Below are 22392 nucleotides of genomic sequence, written 5' to 3'. Positions count from 1 at the left end.
ATAGGCACATTACCAAGCCCCTATCGGGAACCTACCGAGACACGCATATTTAACCTTGCAGCTTAATCTACATAGGCCAACTACAAACGATAAAATCGTACTAGTGTCGTAGCGTCGGCAGTGGGCGGGGAATCGGTAGGACCTCTCCGTCTCCATGACAATGGTTCGGCCAATCGGTGGTAGCTATGGCTCTCTCAGCTAACCAATTAATTGCGCCGGATGTGATCGTAAGCCAATGGAGCGCTGCGAGGGCGGTACCATTTGCCCTACACGTCGTCTCCTTGTGTTATAATACGGCACCAGGGCTAGTCATTGCTTTCTGGATCGTACTGGTGTGAAAATAACATCGGAAAACCGCAACCATGCACAAATCAGAGGTGAGGCCTCGTTCACGGGATACCATGCTGTGCTAAATAAGCGATCGCGCTTTGTAGTTAATTTGCGCTGATATATAACTAGATATATATTTATATTAAACGTAGTTGGCCTAAACTGGATGGGTTACTTTAGTTTGGGCGGTTCTTAGTCTCTGTGATTCCCGTAACACTTTTTTTGCACCCCCATTTGTGTTTGTGTGCGTAATTATATCGCCGTTAGGTTATACCATATAAGTATACTTATATATTTTCCGTCGTCTGATCTTTGTCTCCGCCATTTTGTTTGGCGGTTCATTTTCATTGTCTGCCGCTCTCACTTCCCCTTAAAGGATGTATGGCGTCGCTATAGCGATTTAGTGTGTCGCGCTATTTTCTTGGCCCTTATCCATAATATTGTCTCTTTTCCCGTGAAACATTGTTTCCTCCATTGTAGTTTAATTGCGGAGAGGATATATTCCTGCCCGTTGTTGTTCACTTTAGCCCCTCTAATAATTCCTTTTGTTAGATGCTGTGCGGCCTAGTAAGACCTGTGCCTTTGCCACAGGCCTTTTCTTTCTGAGGTAAAAACGGTCAATTTCTAGACGAGGTAATCCTCAAAATAGCTGGCCTTATCGGCAAGGGTTTTTTGGTTTTTTTTACTTTTATATAAAAAATATTTTTCTATTGTTCAATGGCAGTTTCCCCCTATCTACCAACCTATATATTTGTGTGTTCTTTGCATGTTTATTTTATCGTATTTTTGTTTGAGGCACCCAAGGAACCTGAGCAGCTGCGTAAACTCTTTATTGGAGGCCTAAGCTTCGAGACCACAGATGATAGCTTGCGTACCCATTTCGAGCAATGGGGAGCCCTCACAGATTGTGTGGTAAGTGTTGTAGTTTGGTAGCTAAACTCCTTCCGCTTTTCTGCTGTTAGATTTAATTATTTTTTTTGCTTAATAACTATTAAATATAAAATATATTAAATATGTTTGTGAAATTGTTTCCTTGATAGTTTAGGGGGTGAAAAGCCACAATCTGGTATTCACTGCACAGTACTTGCTGTGTTGGGTGTGATTGCCAGAGACATGGTGGAAGGCTGCACCTGCTGTAAAGTTGAGAGCATTTAATTGTAAACTGTTAAGTAAACATTACTTCAAATATAAGTAAGATAAATTAAATACATATATAATATTCTCTTTGTGACAGGTGATGAGAGATCCAAACTCGAAGCGTTCCCGTGGCTTTGGCTTTGTTACCTATTCATCAGCCGAGGAGGTTGATGCTGCTATGGAAGCCAGACCACACAGAGTTGATGGGCGCGTGGTTGAACCCAAAAGAGCTGTCTCCAGAGAGGTGAGCGACTGTACCTCGTGGCGATTAGGTCGTTTCACACTCTTGGTATCTCGTCTAATGCATTGTTTTGACCGTTTCAGGACTCTCAGAGGCCAGGAGCACACCTCACTGTCAAAAAAATATTTGTGGGCGGTATAAAGGAAGATACAGAGGAGCATCATTTACGAGATTATTTTGAGCAGTACGGAAAGATTGATGTTGTTGAGATAATGACAGACAGAGGCAGCGGCAAGAAAAGGGGATTTGCTTTTATTACGTTCGATGATCATGATTCGGTGGACAAGATTGTCAGTAAGTTTGTTTGAAAGCTTTAGGTGTTACATCTCTTTATAGGTTACTTTTTATGTCTGGGTGAGACTTATCTTTGCATTTATCTGTTACAGTTCAGAAATATCATACCATCAATGATCACAACTGTGAAGTGAGGAAGGCACTCTCAAAGCAGGAAATGGCATCGGCATCAGCTAGTCAGAGAGGTAAATTTCTTTACTGCTAATCCTGTAGATTTAACTGCCTCTGTGTGTTATTGGTCAGATCACTAAGCTAGGGTTATTGTTTACATGTAGGTCGCGGTGGTCCTGGGAACTTTGGCGGTAGAGGTGGATTTGGTGGAAATGACAACTTTGGAGGACGTGGCGGAAACTTTGGCGGTAGAGGTGGTAAGTTTAATTGATGGACTTACACTGTGTATGTTTAATATGTGTGTTTAAACCTGCCTCTTTATGCCACTTCTTATTGTCTTTTTGTTTTAATTATGAATTAGGTGGGTTCAGTGGACGTGGTTATGGCGGTGATAACTATGGTAACTCTTATGGTAACGAAGGAGATTATGGAAGCAGCCCACCATACTCTGGTGGACGTGGCTATGGAGGCGGACAAGGTGTTGGTTATGGCGGAAATGGAGGTGGATATGATGGTTACAACAACGGAGGCGGCTACAGTGGAGGAAATGGTAAATAGTGACTCAATATCTGTATAATAGTGCAAATGTGTGTAAAATATATGTATGTATATAAGTTCTCTATTCATGTATTTCTTCTGTCTTCCTAAGGCAACTACGGAGGCAGTGGTGGAGGATACAATGATTTCGGAAACTACACTAGTCAATCATCTTCCAATTATGGTCCAATGAAAAGTGGCAATTATGGTAGCAGGAGCTCTGGTGGTCCTTACGGTGGAGGTATGCCGGTTTCAGAATTAAGATCTATTAGTGCATTGCCCTGTGGGAATGATTTTTATCCAGAATGGAAACTTGCAGTTAGTTAACATGTGCCCTTTATTTTAGGTGGCTACAGTGGTGGATCTGGTGGCAGCAGTTATGGAGGTGGAAGAAGATTTTAGTGTTCCTCCAGGTATGAACTAATAAACTACTTGTAAAACTAAAGTGATCTAGTGAATGCTCATCCATTGCAGGTAATTCTTGTTTCGTTAAGTGCAAGCCTAAGTATGCCTAGATTAACACATCTATTCCGTATTGTTCAACAGGAGGCAGTGCTTAGCAGGAGAGGAGAGCCAGGCAAGCGACAGGTTACTACAAATGTTGAATTCAGCCAAGCACAGTTGTGGCAGGGCATAGCTGCTACATGAAGAATTGTTAGTAAATCATTTATTTGTGAGGAATGCTCACAGGACTATTTGACATAAGTCTTCAAAAAAAAAAAGCTTATGTTTGGAAGTGTAAAGCATTCCTTAAACTGGGTTTTTAATGTATAGGATTATTTTATTTTCCCTGCGGTCGTGGTGTTTGAGAAACTGTACAAATTGATCATGACTCCCGAATAAATCCATTTTTGTTTTTTTTAATATCTTGCATTTTGGTTTATACTACCGGATACATATTTAACTAGCATGTCACTCGGTGCACCCTGTAAGCCTTTGGTGTTTTGCTGATAATGTATTCTGGGCATATGAAGTGCCTTATGATGCCGCAGTGCCACAGTTGGCCTTCAGGCCTGACAAGCAATTTCAAGTTTTAAAATGTCCAGGGAAGCATGGTATAAAAGCACAGAGCAGCCTTAATATACATTTAAACTGCTAACTATGGGTAGGCAGGTTAGTTTAGACTAGAGACTGATAATGGCAGTAGAAACACTGTATAAATAAGGGTAGCGAATTTTAAAATAGGAAGCAGTAGGAGCCCAGTCTAAAGATCATCCAAAAAATGCATGGACAAAGGCAGCTTCACGTCTGCTGTGAAACATTTTAGTTTTGGACAGTTGCTTGTCTATGGACTTGACATAACTTAAAGCATTCGTCTTGGGGTGTGTTGTAGCATGCTTTCATTTCGAGTTAGCAGTCTAATTTTCTGTGCTATAAAATATCAAAATCCTATCTCTCCTGGTTCAAGAACTTGTATTAAGAAGTGACATTTATGTATTCTACGCAAGTACTGCATAACAATTGTGTAATCCTTGTAAAGGCCTGCCAATACAAAAAAATACAGCCATATTTAGTGAAGGGACAGTATTCTCAATTATGAATTGGTTATTGCCACACGGGATTCTAATCTCTTAATGGAGGTAACTTAAGAAAAAGCTCAATTAGTATGCAGAATTAAACAGCCCAGATCATATAAAATTAAAAACACCCTTTTAATAACGGTTTATGAAAGCAAAAGCCTAGTTTACACTGGATCTTGACATGGTTGGGCATCAGCCACTCTTCCAGTATACTTGGTTTTATATATTAACCAATGTAATGATATTGGCTAAAAGAAAAACCCGCCTGTATTGGGTTGCTGAGGAGATTCTATGAGTATAAGGTTCACTGAGAATGCACAGCTAATGGCTTCATGAGTTTTCTGCTGCACCATTTCAGTTGACTACTGGATTTACTGTTATGAGCACCAAACACATCCACATGAATTCTACTTCAATATGCTGTCAAATCGGTATCTTTTAGTGGTTTGGTTATGCTATATCCTAAGCAAGTTGGAGGTGTCTGTACATGCAACGCCAAAAAACCCAAAAACGTGTTACGTGATCTTCATGCAATACTAAAGGGAGCTTCCTAAACCAGTATTGATAACTGCTTTATTATTGCCAAACCTTCATAGATCAGCCATAGAGGTTGTATAGTCTTGCTTGAACACATTCTGCCTTCATGTGAGGCTGGATGGTCCCTCCAGCTGACAGTGCCAACTTGACTTATCCACAAAGCAAGCTAGCTTGGTCCTCCCAAGGATGAAGACAGTCAGGAAAAATAGCTTAACGATCAAGAGCTGCTAGCAAGACGTTTTCACCAGACTTTACTCAGCTGAGAGTAGCCAAGCATCCAGTAAAGCAGATAAGTACACACTTTACGGCTAGCACGATAAAGGGATTCATCAGCACATCGGAAGGAGGCAGACGAGTACAGTCTTCATGTTAACGCTAGCAGGCAGTTCAAGACAGAAGTGACAGTTTTGTTACCTTACTAGTAGGTAAGAACAGACTTTCTTTCGTGAATATATTCCAATATGTGTAGTTATTGTCAGATTGTATTCAAGTGGAGGATGCTTAAATGTAAGGGTTCTATGCATTCCTAATTTTCCCTTTCTTTTGAGTATCTGCCAATAGGTAGTAATGATCATAGCCGTGAATTTAGGTTTTATAGCCCATTGTCTGTTTTTGAGTTTGTCCTTTTGGTGCTGTGTATTAAATATGCAGTGTCTTTATGAGGACTTGTGAAAGTGCTAGCAGGGCCACTAACAGACTTCAGTTCATGCCACCTACACTCCTACAGTGTCTCGTAGGGGACTTGTATTTATCAGCGGCTCCCTCTTTTAGTAAAGCTCTATATGCAGAAGTGACAAATGGCACCGAAACACCTGTATAACACGCAGAGTACAGACTAATGTATTGCATTTTTATTTTACAGGTGAGACCCTATGGCTGGCTGGCTGCTTGGTTTGACCAGGATACCCAACTACAGCTTTGAGGTAAACTGTCTTGACTATGCAGGTCTCCTTGTTGCATTATCTTAAGTAATCTAATGTTATGCATCCTGCCTGTATTTTTCTAATATATGGGTATTGCTTTTATCATAAATTAGGAAACTTCTGCATCTAAATACAGTGACCACAGAAGGGAAGCATGCATTTCATAAAAGAATGTGGTAAGCGTGGATAACTTCGCTATATTTCTCTATTGTTAATTTAAAGGGATTCCAAATATGCCATCTGCATAAATGAACTTTATCCTAAAAGCATACAATATCGCAGCTTCTCAACTTCAATGCAATGTCCTACAAATTAATTGCATGAAACTTCAAAAAAAATGCAAATGAAGCTTTATCTATTAAATGGCCCTTTTTTATCTATTTCAATAAATCAGAATTGTGACGCACTACTGTTTTCTCAATCATAGCGCTGCAGAATATATGGCACTATATAAATAGATCAATATTTAATAAATATTGAAGGTGTAATCATGTTTGAGTTTCTCCACTCATGGAGAAATGAAATAAAGGTTGCTTTGTGCCCCTGTGTTCCTTAATTAATGAGCTACTTGTGACAAGCATACAATACTTTCTTGGTTTTAATTAAATTTCAATTTCTTTTTAGGGAACCTGGCATTGGACGCCTGAACAAAGTGTTTTGTATATATGTCTTTGTAAATATTTTTAAATAAACTCCCTTTTTTTGATAGTTTTGTTTGACATCTGTATGTTCTGTTCAGTTGGTGTTTATTCACTAAACTTTTTTGCAGCTGCATGAAAACATGTAAAAACTACAATATTTGAAGACATTTTTCATCTGATACTAACATTAGTTTCAAAAGGCAGCAAAAATATGAAATGCAATTTACAATTGAAAATACTCACACATTAAGATCTATTGCTACAAAAGAAGAGTGCTCTGCTCTTGCCAGTTTACAATCTGTTGAGGTGTAAGTGAGACAGAAGAGGGACTGTGAGGGTCAAGTGGGGAACTGGTATTAAGCTCTGACAATTGGGGATAACGGGTAGTTTCTTTTAAGATGCCTGTTGACAGAGCCTTGGTATATTCTTTTCCGAATGGGTGGGTCTGAGAATTTTGGAGTCATTGTGACAGAAATGAGTAAGAAATTCCAGATATAGTGCAGATGAAATACTGGATACACAAGTGGGAAGAGATGATAATGGTGGACAAGACCTACTAGTCATGGGAAGAAATAGGAGGTGGCTAGAGTGTAAGATAACAGCAGTGATGGGTACATGCAAAATTAAGGCCTCTACAGGTCCAGTGTTTCAACTTGGTGACTGGGATATAGGTAGCCAATGGGCAGGCACTTGCAGATGTAGCTGATTGGAGCCTAATACGGCTTGTAATGGTGGCCTCTGCCCATGGCAAGAATGGACGAATCCTAACAAAATTGTGGTCAAGACAACTTTTGATCACAGAACCATCAAACATTTTGTTGCAAATAGTCAACAGGGTTCTAGGAAACGTGTTGAGAATAAAAGATGCAAATGAACTGCCAGAGATTTGAGAATAAAGAAAGATGAAGCCACCAGGAGCCCATTATCCTCCAGTGCTGTCATATTACAGAACTGTAACTTACCTGGAGTGTCCAAAAGTGTTCAGTGCGCAGAGACGTGGCCACGGCACGGAAGGCTGAAACCTGACCACCGCTGGGTTGACACGTCAAGACTGGGCCAAGGTTTTATGGACTGATGAGATGATTGACTCTTGACGTTCCAGACTGATGGGCCCGTGGCTGGATCAGTAACGGGCACAGAGCTACACATCGGCTCAGACGTCAGAAAGGTGCAGAAGGGGTACTGGTATGGGCTGGTATTATCAAAGATAAGCTAGTTGGACCTTTTCGGGTTGAAGATGGACTCAAACTTAACTCCTAAGCCTACTGCCAGTTTTTAGAAGACTCTTTCTTTAAGCAGTGGTACAGGAAAAAGTGTCTTTCAAGAAGACCATGATTTTTAAGCAGAACAATGCTCTATCGCATGCATCAAAGTGCTCCAGTACCCAGAAAGCACGAGACTTCCGAGACCAGGGGACTGGAACAAAAAAATATTTAGACGAAAACATAGCTTTCATTGCTTCAGTGTAAAAACAAGATAACAAGGATGTTGTACATGGCAAGTCCAGGACCATATCCTTTTCCACATGGTCACAAGGTGGAGTAAATCCCACTTCGGCTGCTAGACCACCTCTCCTTTTGGACTAAAAATGGATATGCTGCTACCATTTGCCTGCCCATCTTTGCTTTGGGGAGTGCTGGCAGTGCTTGCCGTTATGTTACTTGTGGTGGAAGTGGCTTTATGCCATGCTTCACCACAGAGTAGCTTACAAGCAATTTTTGGCCTGGATCTCACTAAGGCACCAGCACATGGTCCCTCTGTGAGTCCTTGGTCATAACTAAAATTGCACCTTACTTTGTTAGATGGACAAGATTTTACCACTACTAGAGCCAGGTTGCTCGGTACTGCTGCTGCAGCATTCTTACTCTGAGAAAGAAGGCTTTAGCCTACCTGAGACTGGTATAGCAGGGTTCATCCGCCTTTTTTACACACCTTCCGCCAGCTTTGTCCAAGCCACAAAAACTGGAAACACTCCTTCTCGCAAGCATTTCCATTTTTTTCTCCTACTCGCCACTACGTATTTAAAAAAAAAAATATATATACCGTATTGGCTCGAATGTAGGCCGCACTTTTTCCCCCAAAAAAAAAATAGGGGGTGCGGCCTATATTCGGGGTCTCCCGGCAAGGGAGATTGTTAAAGCACATCGTGCAGATGTCCCGGCAGCGGAGGTTGTTAACCCGCATCGCCGCAGCCGGTGACTGTCCGCACGATGCGTTTTACCTCTGCCCCCAAGACTTACCAGAGCAGACTCCTGGGTGTCTTGCGGGGCCGGCGGGGGACATCTACACAATACGCGTATACAACTTCCGGTGCCGGCACTCAGCGGATGTCTGCTCTGGTAAGTCGGGGGGGGCCAGAGTGGCAGCATATCTCGGGGGGAGGACGACGACAGTGGCAACATCTCGGGGGGGGCACGGCAGTGGCAGCATATCTCGGGGGGGGACACGGCAGTGGCAGCATATCTCGGGGGCGGGGAACAGAGTGGCAGCATGTTTTTTTGGTGCTTTTTTTAAAGAAAAAAACTTTTTCTTTAAAAAAGCACCAAACTTTTAGGGTGCGGCCTATATCCGAGCCAATACGGTATATCCCTACTCAGGAATTTCACACAGTCCAATGCCTAATTTTGGAACAAATATTTATCAACTAGAGGTTTCGCTTGTAGCGTAAATGTCTTTAACTCTACTCGGGAACAATATCGCAAGAACTAAATCACACTATGAGCAAGGACAGTCAAATCCCTAATGTTGTCACCAATATTTTTAATGATTTATTGTTTTGTGTTGTCCACAAACTAGAGGTGGTGACTAAACTAAATATTAAGTTAAAAAAACATCCCTAAAATACATCAATTAGATAAAAATGGAAAAAAAATGCTGCAGTTAATGTATATCAATAATCAACTAATATACACTACAGCTTCTCCAGTCCAATGATACGTGCAGTACGGTGGGTGAGCATCGATCTCAACCTCAATACGGTAACTGAACTGTCACTGACTGTCTCACACTCCAACTCTCATCAGTCTGTAACTGCTAAAGTTATAAATGGCATCGGCACACTTATATACCTAATGTTTATCCCCTCCCATTGTAAACACTGATTGGCCAGAATTAAAAATAAAACCCACAGTTTGTTTGTAATTACAGCTTTTGCCATCAATGAGACCACCCCCTATACCTATCAGTCATTTATATGTACCCTCCTAAAAACAGTCCCTAACCAGCCACTTCACCAAAGAGCACTAACATGGCTTGTAATTGTCCAAAACATGGCAAACGAAAGAACAAATCTTAATGAAAATTTAAGAATTTGCCATTAATTTTCGTTGGGTAGCCACCTCATTACCAGAGATTCTTACAAACGCACAAAGTTGGTACATTTCATTAAAAATAAAGGTTGTATGACTCCAAATGCACAAGTCTGAAAGATAGCAAAGAAGAGACCAAAATAAAAGCTCTTAATCCAGATTTATTTACAAGGTTACAAATGACTATATCCAAAAACATTTCAGCTGCAACTTTTTTTTGTACAGTTTAATAATTTTCATACTTATCTGAAAGCTGTTTTGTGGCTTTATGAAACATTGTTTGCATTATTTGCCGCTAACATAGACTCCATTGCTGCTGGTGGCGCTGATTCTCTTTCTTTGTTAAATAAAATGTCACATATAATTCTTGAATGGGGCTTTGCAGCTACCTTTTTTTTAAGGTACTCAGTATTGTGTTCTAGTCTCTTCTGTTAAAGGGATGGGGCACAGAGTGCTGCCAGATTCTTGAGTGAGCATAAAGTCCTCCAGCTGGTAATGATGGTTTCCCTGATCTCTTAAAACACTAACTACTTCTTGGTGAAGAAGTGCCAGACTCTGTTTCAGATCTCCCATTAACTTTCCCACCTCCTCTTGTTCTCTTCTCAGTCCTTCACGTTCTGTTTTCAGTTGCCCTATCTCCTTCTCCAGGACAGCAATGTTTTCCATCTTACGTTTGCGGCAGTTTTGAGCTGCTACTTTATTCTTGCCCCGTCTCCTTATATCTCTGACCAGTGCCATCTGCGCTTCTGTCAATGTATAGTGAGAAAGAAGCTCATTAAAATCCTCCACTGGCAGGTTAACAATCCTTTCTGTAGGAAAAGGAATATTCATAGCTGCTGCTCTTAATTCATCCCGAGTACACACAAGGTCTTGAGCTGAATTAAATGAATGCGTTTCAGATATTTGACTCATGTATGGTTGTGTGATAGTCTGGGCCAACCCATACTGATCTTGAAAGTTCAGTGGTGGAAGCATTTCTAAATATTCTGTCCGCAGTCTTTGTGATTCCATATTCTCCAACTCCATGGACTCTCCATCGCTAAAATTCAAAGACAAGCCTGAATCTGACTCAAAGTCATCTTGGCCCTTGCATGGCTGGTGCAAACTCAGAACTTTTGTCATAGCCCCATCTGGTATGGATGTATGCTCCATGATGGGTGCACACATCAGCCCACTTGAAGGTATATTCTTTGTTGGGCAATGTCCATGTGCACTAATCTGAGTCATGCTGGATGAGATAAGCATGCCTGTGTAAGCTGTGGGCCCTAATGCTGGGCCCAATGGTAAGGATGGCAGATGCTGAGGATGAGCTGGTACTGTATCCGCATAAGAACGGTCATACGTTGGAATGTTATGGTTGGGGTTAGTCACGAATGCATCTGGGTAATGGCAAATCCCGTATCCAGGATATGGCATTATGGGTGCTTGAGTTTCATACCCACCAGTGTCATATACAGAATTGTTCTGCACACTCAGGTCCTGGTTAAAATAAAATGTATTGTTACAAAGAGGTTCAGGTACTGTGTTATCATCAAAAAGTTCCGGGCTTGTTGCATTTTTTTTAAATTATTGTGTCTAATTAATAACTATTCTAAATATACTTTCAAAGTATATTACTATGCATTTGTTGATGTGGTTGAATGGGACATTATAGTGTGCCTTTAGCTTGGATCATGACAAGAAGCTTAATTTCTTTAGGTCAGCCTATTTTTTTAGTAAATAACCATATAATATGACACTGGTCATCATAAAGACTACATGGTACATTTATGGGAGTAAAAGCAAAGGTGTGTAATAAGATATTATAACATGGCTACTGACCTGTAGTTCAGCAATTGACAGGACCTCCTGCCAAGCAAGGTCCATGTCGTCTTGTATACTGTGTTCTCCCATTAAGGTTTGCAAACGTGTATCATCAGTCTGGGCCGTAGGAGGAGGACACAGGGGCATGATTCTATATTAGGACACTATTTTGGAGTCCAGATCTGTCCTTGATATTCAGCATCTGTAAGCCAAAAAAACAAATAAATGGCATATTAATTCTGCCTTTATTAATAGTCATAGTTTACATTGCAGGCTAAGGGGAATTCTGCTATTTTCTTCATCTGAGTATTTTGGAGAAAGACATTGTTATTTTGTATGCTGCTAACTTTGTATTCTTCCTTATTGTAAAAGCATCATAATACAGTTAGTTCCATTAATTTTTGGACAATAACACAATTGTCATCATTATGGCTCTCTACCCCACCACAATGGATTTAAAATGAAGCAATAAGGATGTGATTTAAGTATCTGTCTTCATCTGAGGTTACTTACATCCAAACTGCGTTAATGCTTTAAGAAAAAAGAAACTGAGCTTTTGACTGAAAAGTTCTTTCATGGCCAGGTGTGGGCTGTTCCCTCATTATTTCTTTACCAAGTAAGCAGTTAAAAGATCTGGATTTCATACCAAATGTGGAATTTGCATTAGGAAGTTATTGCTGTGATGTCTCAATGTGAGGTGAAAAGAGCTGGCAATGGAAGTAAAGCAGGCCATCATTAGGTACCGGTAAGCTCATCCACATCAAAAGGCCTTGATGACCACAGAAGACAACTGTGGTGGATTAACACACAATTATTTTCTTGATGAAGGAAAAACCCTATCATTGTCACGTATCACTGTCACTGTGCAATCAACAGCAGACTTCATGAAGGTAAACACAGAGGGTTTACAACAAGGTACAAATGACTAGTAGCCCTCAGGATTAGGAAAGCCTGAAAAGACTTTAGCAGAAAACACTTAAACTGCCTGTCCAGTTTTGGAACAATATTCTTTGGGGGTCAACCTACACCAGAATGATGGGAGAAGGAGAGTATGGAGAAGGGAGAGAATGGCTCATGATCCAAAACATTTGACACAAATTTTGCCGCTCCCTTGGCCCCCCCCCTTGTATCCCACACACGGAGAAATGTGAGCACATCAGAAACATGACTCGTCCCCCTTGCGTTGACTGTATAAGGTCTCCAGTCTTCCCCTGCCCGGCAAGAGGCTTTCTGGGCTCATTTAGAGCAGTGACTCTCTTCTCCATGTCAAGACGCAGCAGCCGCAGACAGAGCGGGACTCCCCCATCATCAACCCCAGAGTCCATTTGTACCCATATTTACTGTGCTACGCTTCTTTTTTCCTCCCATATCTAGTTCATGTATAGATCAAATAAATAACACAAGGAAAAACATCTCTGCAGTTGTAGATCAACTGAATACAATATACAAACCATGTAGTGAAGGTATAGATAAAAATAAATAATGCATGGAAACCCTGAATTACAGGCATACATCACAGGTCGTTCACCCCAAAGGCTAGCCCTGGCACCTAGATTACACACATAGGACCTGCCTCAGCATCCAGATTGTATCCACAGACCTGCTCAGCACCCATATTGTATCTTGAAAACTCATGGGAAGGCCTTTCCCAGTACAGATGGACAATGACCAAAACATTTACAATGTACAAGATGGTTCAGTGGCATACATTACAATTGAAAAGTGGAAATAGGTTGGCTAGAAATTTGAAAATGGTTAATCCCTCAAAATATTATAGTATGCAAATGGCAAGTACTGAACAATGAAAACAAACACAAAAGACAAAAAAGTTACCATGTGTGGCAGCCATGTGCAGCCATGCATATACAACCATAATCTGCACTTCTGTGCGCTATGGGAATCTGCTGGTGCTATATAAAAAATATAATGTAACTTTGTCCAATCAGATGACTGCTGGCCTTAAAGTGCCAGGTCTACCTCGTTATATGCAGTCTGGCCCTGTTGTAAGAACAATTACGACAAAAGATTTGCAAATGGATTGTAGTAAAATAGCAAAGGAAATGTTATTGACTGAGAAAGAAATTAACTAAACTTTGTGTACCCTGGGTCAGTTGTAAAACACATAGTTACTTAAAGAAATCAGCCCAGTAATGACCAGACTGCTATCTTTTTTTCTTGCGTGGTGCCAAGAGTTTCGACGGTTGTAATGGAAAAATAGGCCCAAAAAAATCCAAGCACAGTAGAAAGTAATTACACAACAGTAACAAATGATTATGTCTGGAGTCTGTTGGTAGACCCAAGAAAGACTGATTCAAACTTGAACAAAGAATGGTTCCTTCATCCAACTCCCTGGGTTTCACCCGGAGGTTCAATGTGAGGTATTGCTGCCCGGGTCTCCAGGTTACTCCCCTCAGTCCAGGGGAATGGTGTTTACTCATGTCCATTCTCTGTGCAATTCTCCTCCTAACCCTTGAGTGCTGCTTCCTCTGCCTGGGCCAGCACTATGTCTCAGACCCAAGTAAGGGGGGGCAATACATGTACAGTGTTAGTGCGTGTTAGTGTACATTGTTTGAGTGTCAGTGCATGGTGTTAGACTGTACGTTGGCGTATGGTGTTTGCATATAGTGTTATCATGTTTGACCCAGGAAGGTAAAGGGACAGAGCAATTTTTCCCTGTGCCTGGGTGTGATACTCTGTGTACTGCCCTGCGTAAGATATGGTTGCTCTGCGCCCTATTCTGTATTGTTTCTTCACTGCTTGATCCTGCTAGGCTTTAAAGACTCTATGGAAAAGAATAGAGGGGCACTTGGATGCTGCTGCTATGAATGCTTATTTTCTTTACACATCACTCTCTACCTCTTCACTGGTTTCAAAGCTCTTTAAAACGATTCCACAATTTACATCTCCACACTTATCTACAAATACCCTACTACCCACTCACCCTGCTCATCCACTTGTCCTCTGCTTTGATTTCAACTTCTCATGCACGCTTAAAAGATTTCTCAAGGGTTACCATCATTCTCTGGAATGACGTTTCTTATCCAACTCTCCCCTTACCCTCAGTCTTTCAACGAAAATCCCTTAAGATCTACTTCTTTAAGGACTCTTCACAACTAACAAATTAACCTTCTTCCCACCTACCTTTAGCTCATCTTTAGTAATCCCTCTCCTGCTTTTAGATATTATAATTTATTTAACTAGTGTGACTGGTCCATCACAAAGAGTGGCGCTTTTACCACTTGTGTAACATAGCTTAAGTCTTTTTTTTAGATTGTAACCTTTTTTGAGCAGGGCACTTCTTTTGTTTCTGTAACTCCAAATTGTTATATTTTGCCCTACTTGAGATATCCTTTCTACCCATTAAAGAGCATCATGGAATATGATGGGGCTATTATATCAAAGGTAATAACGTTAAGAAGAATTATCAAAAATATAGACCAAGGAATACCAGGGGGTTTAGTTTAATTACATTTTGACTAATTATTTTATATAGCACCCCAAAGAAAATAACGTAATAGAATAAACCCATGTAAAAGATATATGAAAATAATCGTGAGTCTATAATGCTGCATAGAAATCTTGATGATGATAATTCCATGCATGTTTAAATTCCCTTACTGTGCTTATCTCTACCACTGCTGATGGGAGGCCTTTCCACTTAGCCACCACCACCTCAGTAAAGTAAAACTTCCTTCTAACTGACTACTAACTCACTACTGACTTCCCTTTTTAAGCCTTTGACCCGCTAGTTTTAGATTATGACCCCATGTTCTAAAATGTCTCATCACTTGAAATAAATGTCACTTTTGCGCTTTGCTAAATGCCTTCATGTATTTAATTATTTCTATCTCTCTTCTCTTATACAGAATGTAATCCTTTTTTCCCCCTGCAGATCATATACCATTTAGCAGCCCTTCTGTGAACTCCCTCTAGAATGCCAATACTCATCCTTCTAGAAATGGGGTCTCTAGAACTGTACACAATATATTACGTGAGGTCTGACCAGAGATCTGTAAAGGTATAACTACCTTCCTCTTTCTCTTCCTATTGCCTCAAATAACACAACCAAGCACTCTGCTTGCTTTTTCCGACACTTTATTGCATTACCTTTAAGTGATCAGAAATAATTACTCCTAAGTCTCTCTCTTCTTTTGTCGCTTTTGTCCCTAAAGGTATATTTTGCTGCTGGATTTTTACATCCTAAATGCATATTTTTACATTTATCAACATTAAACCAAAGTTGCCACGTTCTTGATCATTCTTCTAAGTTACTTGAATTAGCCATTTTTGCTTATTCCATCGAGAATTTCTAACCTGTTGCAGACTTTTGTATTGTCTTCAAAAAGACACACCTCACCTTTGAGATCATTTGTAACATTGCTCATAAAAATATTAAAAAGTATTGATCCTGGTACCGATCCTTGAGGTGCCCCAGTAGTAACAATCCCTTTCTTAGAATAGCAGGGTGCGTGGTACTTTCTTTGCACCGTTGTTCACTTATTGTTTTGTTTTATATTCAATTGTTGACTGCATGTTCTAATTTCTGCCTTCCTCCCACAAAACCTCTTCCTTCCCTTCTTTTCCATCTTCTGCATGTAACAGATAAGGCTAAACACAAGGAGACAGTCATTATGTGATATTTACTGTATATGTATGTATATGGGAATAGATACATACATACATACATACACACACACACACTTACATACATAGTAACCAACCACTCTGTTAATAGACAGCAGGGGGTCCTCTATTATTTCCAAATATATGCAAGCAAAAACAATACTCACTTAACCCAAATATGTAAAAAGATATTATGATGCTAAGTGTTGAAAGTTGTCTTATCATCATGGAAACCAGGGGAATGGCCCAGCCAAGCGGAACCAGATCACTTTTTGGTTATCATTGTGTGCATTTTGTAGTTTTTTTTTAGAGTATCCTAATAGGCTTGTGATGTTTTATTTTGTAGGTTAGGAAATCAGTGCTTAATTTTCTACCCTCCAGCAATTACCCCATTCTCATTGTTCTCTCCCTCTGGGTAGGTTTATGAGCATTAAGAATTATTATTACGGTACTCATAAATGTGCTTATTAACTGTCAGTAACAGTGGATTGCATTTTACACAGGATTTACTGTTTATTTTACAATATTATGTTTAATTTTGCAAATATTGCTGATGTTTCCCTTTGATCAGGTGGTGTATTTCTCTGTAATGCTTTTCTATTTCTATCTTCAATGCAGCCAACGGGCCAGGGTCCGAATTGTGAACAGGGATGTAGGGGTGTTTTTGGAATGCTAACTTCTTCAAGTCAGATAACTCTAGATTTATATAAACCCAGAATTTGGGGTTAGGGTTCTGAAGAAGAGAGTAGATGCTTCTGGAGGCCATTTATGCAGAAAGGGAGGAAAATAGTTCGGATCTACATAAAGTTCATCTGGCCTCCTACATACTGTTATCTATCAGTCAGGGCACGATGGTGTCAAAAGTAACAAAGTATTACACAATGCGTGGCTCTCCATGTCTTTTATCGGTTTTGCATATATAAAATGGGCATCCTAATTTGTTTAGGACTGCTTCATTACTTTGGCACTTGGCTGGACTTGCCCCACCACCTCCCTTCAACTAAATGTTGATAGCCCCTGTTACCCATTTTCATGTCTTCAAAACAGGGGGTGGGAAATTCACAAATCATATGAAATATACATTTAGTCCTTCTTATATATTGGTATATTGATACTCCTTTTCTTTTATTATCGTCTTCCCACCATTTTAATATAACGTAGTCAACTAGATCTTCTCCCATTTTTTATCCTTTGCCTACAATAAACAACGCCTTTTAGCTTCAATTAAAAAATAAATACCCAAGTGCGTGTAGGTTTGTCTAAACTATCAGGTGTCTTATAGCGGAGCCAGAATAACTATGGCAGCTAGGTAACCAACCAATATAGAGTCTACTGAAAGAGGTTATACCATTGGTGGCCAATTGTAAGATGGAATAGAACTCCCATAATCTCAGAAAATGTATAATTGCAAGGAGGATGGTGGAATTGTAGTCAACAAACATGTTGAAGCATGTCCTAGCAAGGAAAGCAAAGCACGGATCATAATCTGACAAACCTATTCAAAAAATACACTCTAAATGTATAAAAGCATTTTGGTGCCTCTACAGATAAGATAAGAAAAACCTCAACAGAATATAAAGAATATTCTCACCTGATCGCAAGGTTTATGGAAATGCATCGCCTTGATGTTACGGTGACCCTGGAGTAGTAAGTTGTAATATTGAGAATCATTTCATGGTATATCCAGAGGAAGACCCAGTAGGGTGTATATCAGCAGAATCCTTGGACTGGCTCCAGATCTTGAATTGCCTTGTCTTTATGGCTGCCTCAGTGATGTTTTTAATCAGTCAAAATGTAATGCCTAACTTTGAATGATTTTTGTGAAATACTCTTCTACATTTTACCCTTATAGTTTCTCTCCTGAGTGTTCTATACCCGCATTCCCTGTAACTTTATATCTGTCTCCAGTCTTCCATTATTCTCATTAACTCATCCTGCACTTCATCTGCTTTATCTCTACAGCCATCTCTTCAGTTAATTTATCTATGCAACTTACTCTACCTGTAGTCCTTTTTGTTCCTGTCTTCTCCTTCACCTTGTACGCCTCCTCGTTCAGTTTCACGTTACCCTTTCTAACCTCTCTGTCCCCATCCTGCCTGAATTCTGTCCATACTAATGGTGCTTGCCTTGACGTATGGTAGGTAGAGACTAGCGTTCTGTGTATTTGCTGTTGCTCTTTGCATAAGTTTGTAAAACCACAGACTTGAGGCATTGGCACCCTCTCCCCACCCTCCTACACTCCCCCACCCTCCTGAGGGCTGCTCCCTCCAATACAGCCCTGAGGTCCATGGCATAAGATTAGGGACAGTTGGTGAAGTCAGATAAGGAGCTTACATATATTTCCAAGTAGTTTTTTACTTGCACTTTGAGACATTAGTGCATCATACAGTTTGGTTAAATTATAATAAACAGCATTTACTTTATTACTCACGGCATTCCTTATATTGTCAATGAAGCAGGTTATAAGAAAATATATGTGCGCTAGCCAGTGATGTTAATGTCACGATTGAGCCGGATCCTAGATTTGTTTTGCTTTCTTTTTTTTGAGTGAGAGACATGGTGTATGCGTTTTGGTTCCAAACTCTCCTTAAAGGCTTCAGTGGTCCTCCTCTTAGCACTCTCTGAAGGGCACCAAGATGATTTTGGAATCAAGTGATCCAACGTGGCTCTTGCTGGAGAGCATTTGGACACCCCTTTCCATACTTAGATATATAAGCCCCAGCAATTTGGGCTTCGGTTAAAAAACTTGGCTGTTTGTTCCATCAAAATGAGCCGATAAAATAAAATGTATTTTAAAAAAGGTTGCCCAAGAATAAATGAAACACATGTCTGAATTAATGCTTGCTAAACAAAGCCTTATTTTCCATTGAGGTGATATGGTCTCACCTTTCATAAGCCAGCAAGCAAACTGGATGTGATACTGATGCGTGCATCTGGACAAAGAATGTTGCATACTCGCACTGTGTTTTAAAGGTTTAAATTGGGCCTACTGACTCAAAAGGATGGTGCGCAGTAGTCTATGGAGCTGGAGCACTTCCTAAATAAACATGGAAGATATCCTGCACTGTAAGGGCTCTAGCGGCAAGGAGGAAATAAATCAAATGTTGTTAGACTGTCCACCATCTCTACCATTTCTACCATGGTGGTGAGATGCCTCACAATGTACTCCCAACATGTTTTATTACTTGTATCAGATTATATAGATTTTACATACCATAAATATTAATTTATTATTTTTGAAAATAGTTCTTGTGGTTAGCATATTATGTTTTCAGCCAATAGTATATTAGCTATTTGTATGTGTTTTAGCTATATTATCTACTAGATAAACACCTAGACCCATTATCATACTGCCCTTGGTAAATAATAGAATGGCTCATGTTAATCACTCAGCCACATACTCTAATAAAAGTTAATGGAGGAACATCCCTCTTTAGCATTACCATTAAGAATGAGCACAGTGTGATGTTTAAGCAGGGAAATATTACAAAATACGGTATCACTTGACTGACAAAAATGGAAGCCTCCAGGTCTGCAGTTAAAGGAGCTTTATTGGGAAAAAAAGCATTGAAAAAACCTAACATACATCACTGTACACAGAACCTTGTTTTATGCTCAATGAGACATTTTTCCCTACAGGACGTGTTTCTTTATTTTATGTTCTTTGTATGATATTAAGTGAGCATCATAGAGGTCACAATACTTCCACGTGTACTGTGATATAACAAAGGTGTTTTACTGTATATATATAGGACCTGAATCAGTTCAGAGTAAGAAGACAACTAGGTAAGAGTGATAGAGGTATAGTGATGGGACAGAAGTGATAATTGTATTAACCATGTCATGATTTATTCAACAAAAATAAAGCCAAAATGAAAAACTGTGTGAAAAACTAAGTACACCTTATGATTCAATAGCTTGCTAGAAAAGTAATTGTTTTCTGTATGACTTTATCAGTCTCTCACATTGTTGCAGAGGAATTTAGGCCCACTCTTCTTTACAATGTTGCTTCAGTTCATTGAGGTTTGGGGGCATTTGGTTGGGGACATTAACAGGGCCATTGCAACACTTTGATTCTTTTCTTTTTCAGACATTCTGCTGTAAAATTGCTGATGTGCTTGGGGTCATTGTCCTGTTGCATTACTCAATTTCAGCCACGCTTTAGCTGTCGGACAGATGGCCTCACATTTGACTCTAGAATACTTTGTTATGCCGAATTCATGGTCGACTCAATGACTCCAAGTTTCTCAAGCCCTGTGCAAAAGAAGCCCAAATCATCCCCCATCCACCACCATGCTTGACAGTTGGTATGAGGTGTTTGTGCTGATATGCATGGCACTGTGCATTATGGCCAAACATCTCCACTTTGGTCTTGTCTGTCCAAATTGCATTGTTCATGCTAACTGAGGCCTGTAGAGTCTGAGATGTAACTCTTGGTTTGCAATTTCTCTGAGCATTGCACAGTCTGACCTTGCTATAATGTCCACTCCAGGGAAGATTGGCAACTTGAATGTGTCTTGAATGTTTTCCACTTTTGAATGATCCTTCACACTGTAGACTTTAAATTGCATTTATTAGACACATCTGCGCCACGGCTTGCTACTCTGCCCTCCAGATATGCCTTAAACCTCCCATATATGTCACTCTGCCCACCCTGATATGCGTTATAACCCCTAATGCCACTCTGCCCCCCTTGATATGCCACTCTTCCTTATACGCCTTATTTACCAATATGTCCCCCTGGTATGCCTTATACCCCCTATGTGCCCTCTCCCCGACTTACCAATGCATCCATAGAACTGTCCCCTGTGCTCCAGACTCCCTGGTGTTAAGTGGGGGCAGCCGGTGGACATCTGTGCTTCTACCCGGGACTTCTGCCGGTGCTTCTACAACGTGACGTGACCTTCCAGTACTCAGTCATAGAAGCCCCGGCGGAAGTGTCGGTAGCAGCAGAGGTTTTCTGTGCGATGCACGCAGACGTTCCACCGGCTGCCAGAGAGGAGGATCCAGGTCTCCTGCAGCGCTGCCAGGCATCCTCCTCTCTGGCAGCCAGTGAACGTTTGCGTGATGAGCGTAGGCAACCTCCGCTGCTGCTGGCCGGTACTTCCGCTGGGGCACCGGAAGGTCATGTTACGCTGGCACTATAGCTGGCATCATAGAAGCCCCAAAAGAAGTGCTGGCTGAGAGGAGGATCCAGTTCCCCTGCAGCTCTGCGGGGATCTGGATCTTAGTCTTGTAGTCAGACCTCTATTTGAAGTCTGATTATAAGTCGACCTCAAATATAAGACGAGGGATATTTTTCAGAGCATTTCCTCTGAAAAAACCTTGTCTTATAATCGAGCAAATATGGTACTAATGACCCTAGGAAGCATACCGCAGTATCCTTTTTGCACATGCACACAGGGGTGTACCTGGAAACCTGGTGCGAAAATTTCCCCCGGGGCCCCCAACAGCTGGTCAGTTCCATCATTGCCCCCAAAAAACTTGTCTGTGCATTCTTTGCCCCTTGCCCCCCCTTCCAACATACACTCTGGCACATATGTGTAAACACACTTATACAAATTAAACACACTTACTCATACTCACTAACACATGTACACATTCATTCTAACGCATACTCCATCTCACCCTACTTACACATACCTGCTCATACACAAACACCTACACATCTGTGCTCACACACAGTTACACATTCATGCTCACACACACAATTACACATCCATGCTCACATACACAATTACACATCCATGCTCACACACACACACACAATTACAAATCCATGCTCGCAACACACAAGTACACATCCATTCTCACACACAATTACATATCCATGCTCACACACACACCATTACAAATCCCTGCTCACACACACAATTACAAATTAGCAGCAGCTAATAGCATTGACCCCATCTGAACACTGGTGATATACAATCATACATACCATTGGCCGCTGCCTAATTGACTTCAATGAGAGTGTTACTGAGTACATGCAAGTATACATACTAATGCTTTCTGTTTTCAGTAGAGGCATCCAGGGGAGGACTTTAAAGTGAAACCTCATTTTCTAAGTTCAATAACTAAAGAATGCTTGCGTTAATTTGCATGCAGAAAGATGCATTGGAGTCCATTGAAAATGGACTCCAACATGCATTAAATAATAAAAATGCATTTTTGGGGATTAGACTTCTTTCAAATTTAACTGAAAGGTTATCTAATGCATTGTTATACATTACACTTTAGGCTCTTAAAGCAAAGAGTAGGCATTGTATGGTTTGTTCACATTTTTCTTACCCAATTTCTTCCACAGTCTGTCATTGTCCGCATACCTGCCTCCTGTATTTCTTGACATTGACCAAGTTGCGTAACTGCACTATTGCGGTTTTTCAT

At 40.5% G+C, this 22392-nt stretch overlaps 2 protein-coding genes and 1 long non-coding RNA gene across 3 annotated transcripts; 2 read left to right on the top strand and 1 right to left on the bottom strand.

The window, feature by feature from the left end:
- The first annotated feature begins 254 nt into the window (after window positions 1-254).
- On the top strand, window positions 255-3514 carry HNRNPA1 (heterogeneous nuclear ribonucleoprotein A1). The gene is made up of 10 exons (XM_053455967.1): window positions 255-377; window positions 1126-1242; window positions 1565-1711; window positions 1792-2002; window positions 2095-2187; window positions 2278-2370; window positions 2475-2663; window positions 2763-2891; window positions 2997-3063; window positions 3197-3514. The coding sequence occupies exons 1-9, from the start codon at window positions 363-365 to the stop codon at window positions 3050-3052; spliced, it is 1050 nt and encodes a 349-aa protein (XP_053311942.1). The 5' UTR covers window positions 255-362; the 3' UTR covers window positions 3053-3063; window positions 3197-3514.
- Window positions 3515-5336: 1822 nt separating this feature from the next.
- Window positions 5337-6338, top strand: LOC128473716 (uncharacterized). Its single transcript, XR_008346291.1, has 3 exons — window positions 5337-5630; window positions 5744-5806; window positions 6255-6338. It is a non-coding gene; the product is annotated as an uncharacterized LOC128473716 (long non-coding RNA).
- A 3387-nt stretch (window positions 6339-9725) lies between these two features.
- Window positions 9726-18210, bottom strand: NFE2 (nuclear factor, erythroid 2). The gene is made up of 3 exons (XM_053455963.1): window positions 17597-18210; window positions 11401-11584; window positions 9726-11058 (listed from the first exon to the last, which is right to left on the bottom strand). The coding sequence occupies exons 2-3, from the start codon at window positions 11527-11529 to the stop codon at window positions 9985-9987; spliced, it is 1203 nt and encodes a 400-aa protein (XP_053311938.1). The 5' UTR covers window positions 11530-11584; window positions 17597-18210; the 3' UTR covers window positions 9726-9984.
- Between the last annotated feature and the right edge of the window lie 4182 nt (window positions 18211-22392).

This window comes from Spea bombifrons, chromosome 2 (assembly GCF_027358695.1).
Source record: "Spea bombifrons isolate aSpeBom1 chromosome 2, aSpeBom1.2.pri, whole genome shotgun sequence".
NCBI lineage: Eukaryota > Metazoa > Chordata > Amphibia > Anura > Pelobatidae > Spea > Spea bombifrons.
The sequence above is the reverse complement of the archived record's forward strand: the minus strand, read 5'-3'. Positions and strand labels throughout refer to the sequence as shown.

Coding starts and splice junctions, on each gene's coding strand:
- HNRNPA1 (XM_053455967.1), top strand. Junction 2,664..2,762: donor CGGCTACAGTGGAGGAAATG/GTAAATAGTGAC, acceptor TGTCTTCCTAAG/GCAACTACGGAGGCAGTGGT. Junction 2,892..2,996: donor TGGTGGTCCTTACGGTGGAG/GTATGCCGGTTT, acceptor CCTTTATTTTAG/GTGGCTACAGTGGTGGATCT.
- NFE2 (XM_053455963.1), bottom strand. CDS start 11,529: ATGCCCCTGTGTCCTCCTCCTACGGCCCAGACTGATGATACACGTTTG. Junction 11,059..11,400: donor TGTCAATTGCTGAACTACAG/GTCAGTAGCCAT, acceptor TATTTTAACCAG/GACCTGAGTGTGCAGAACAA.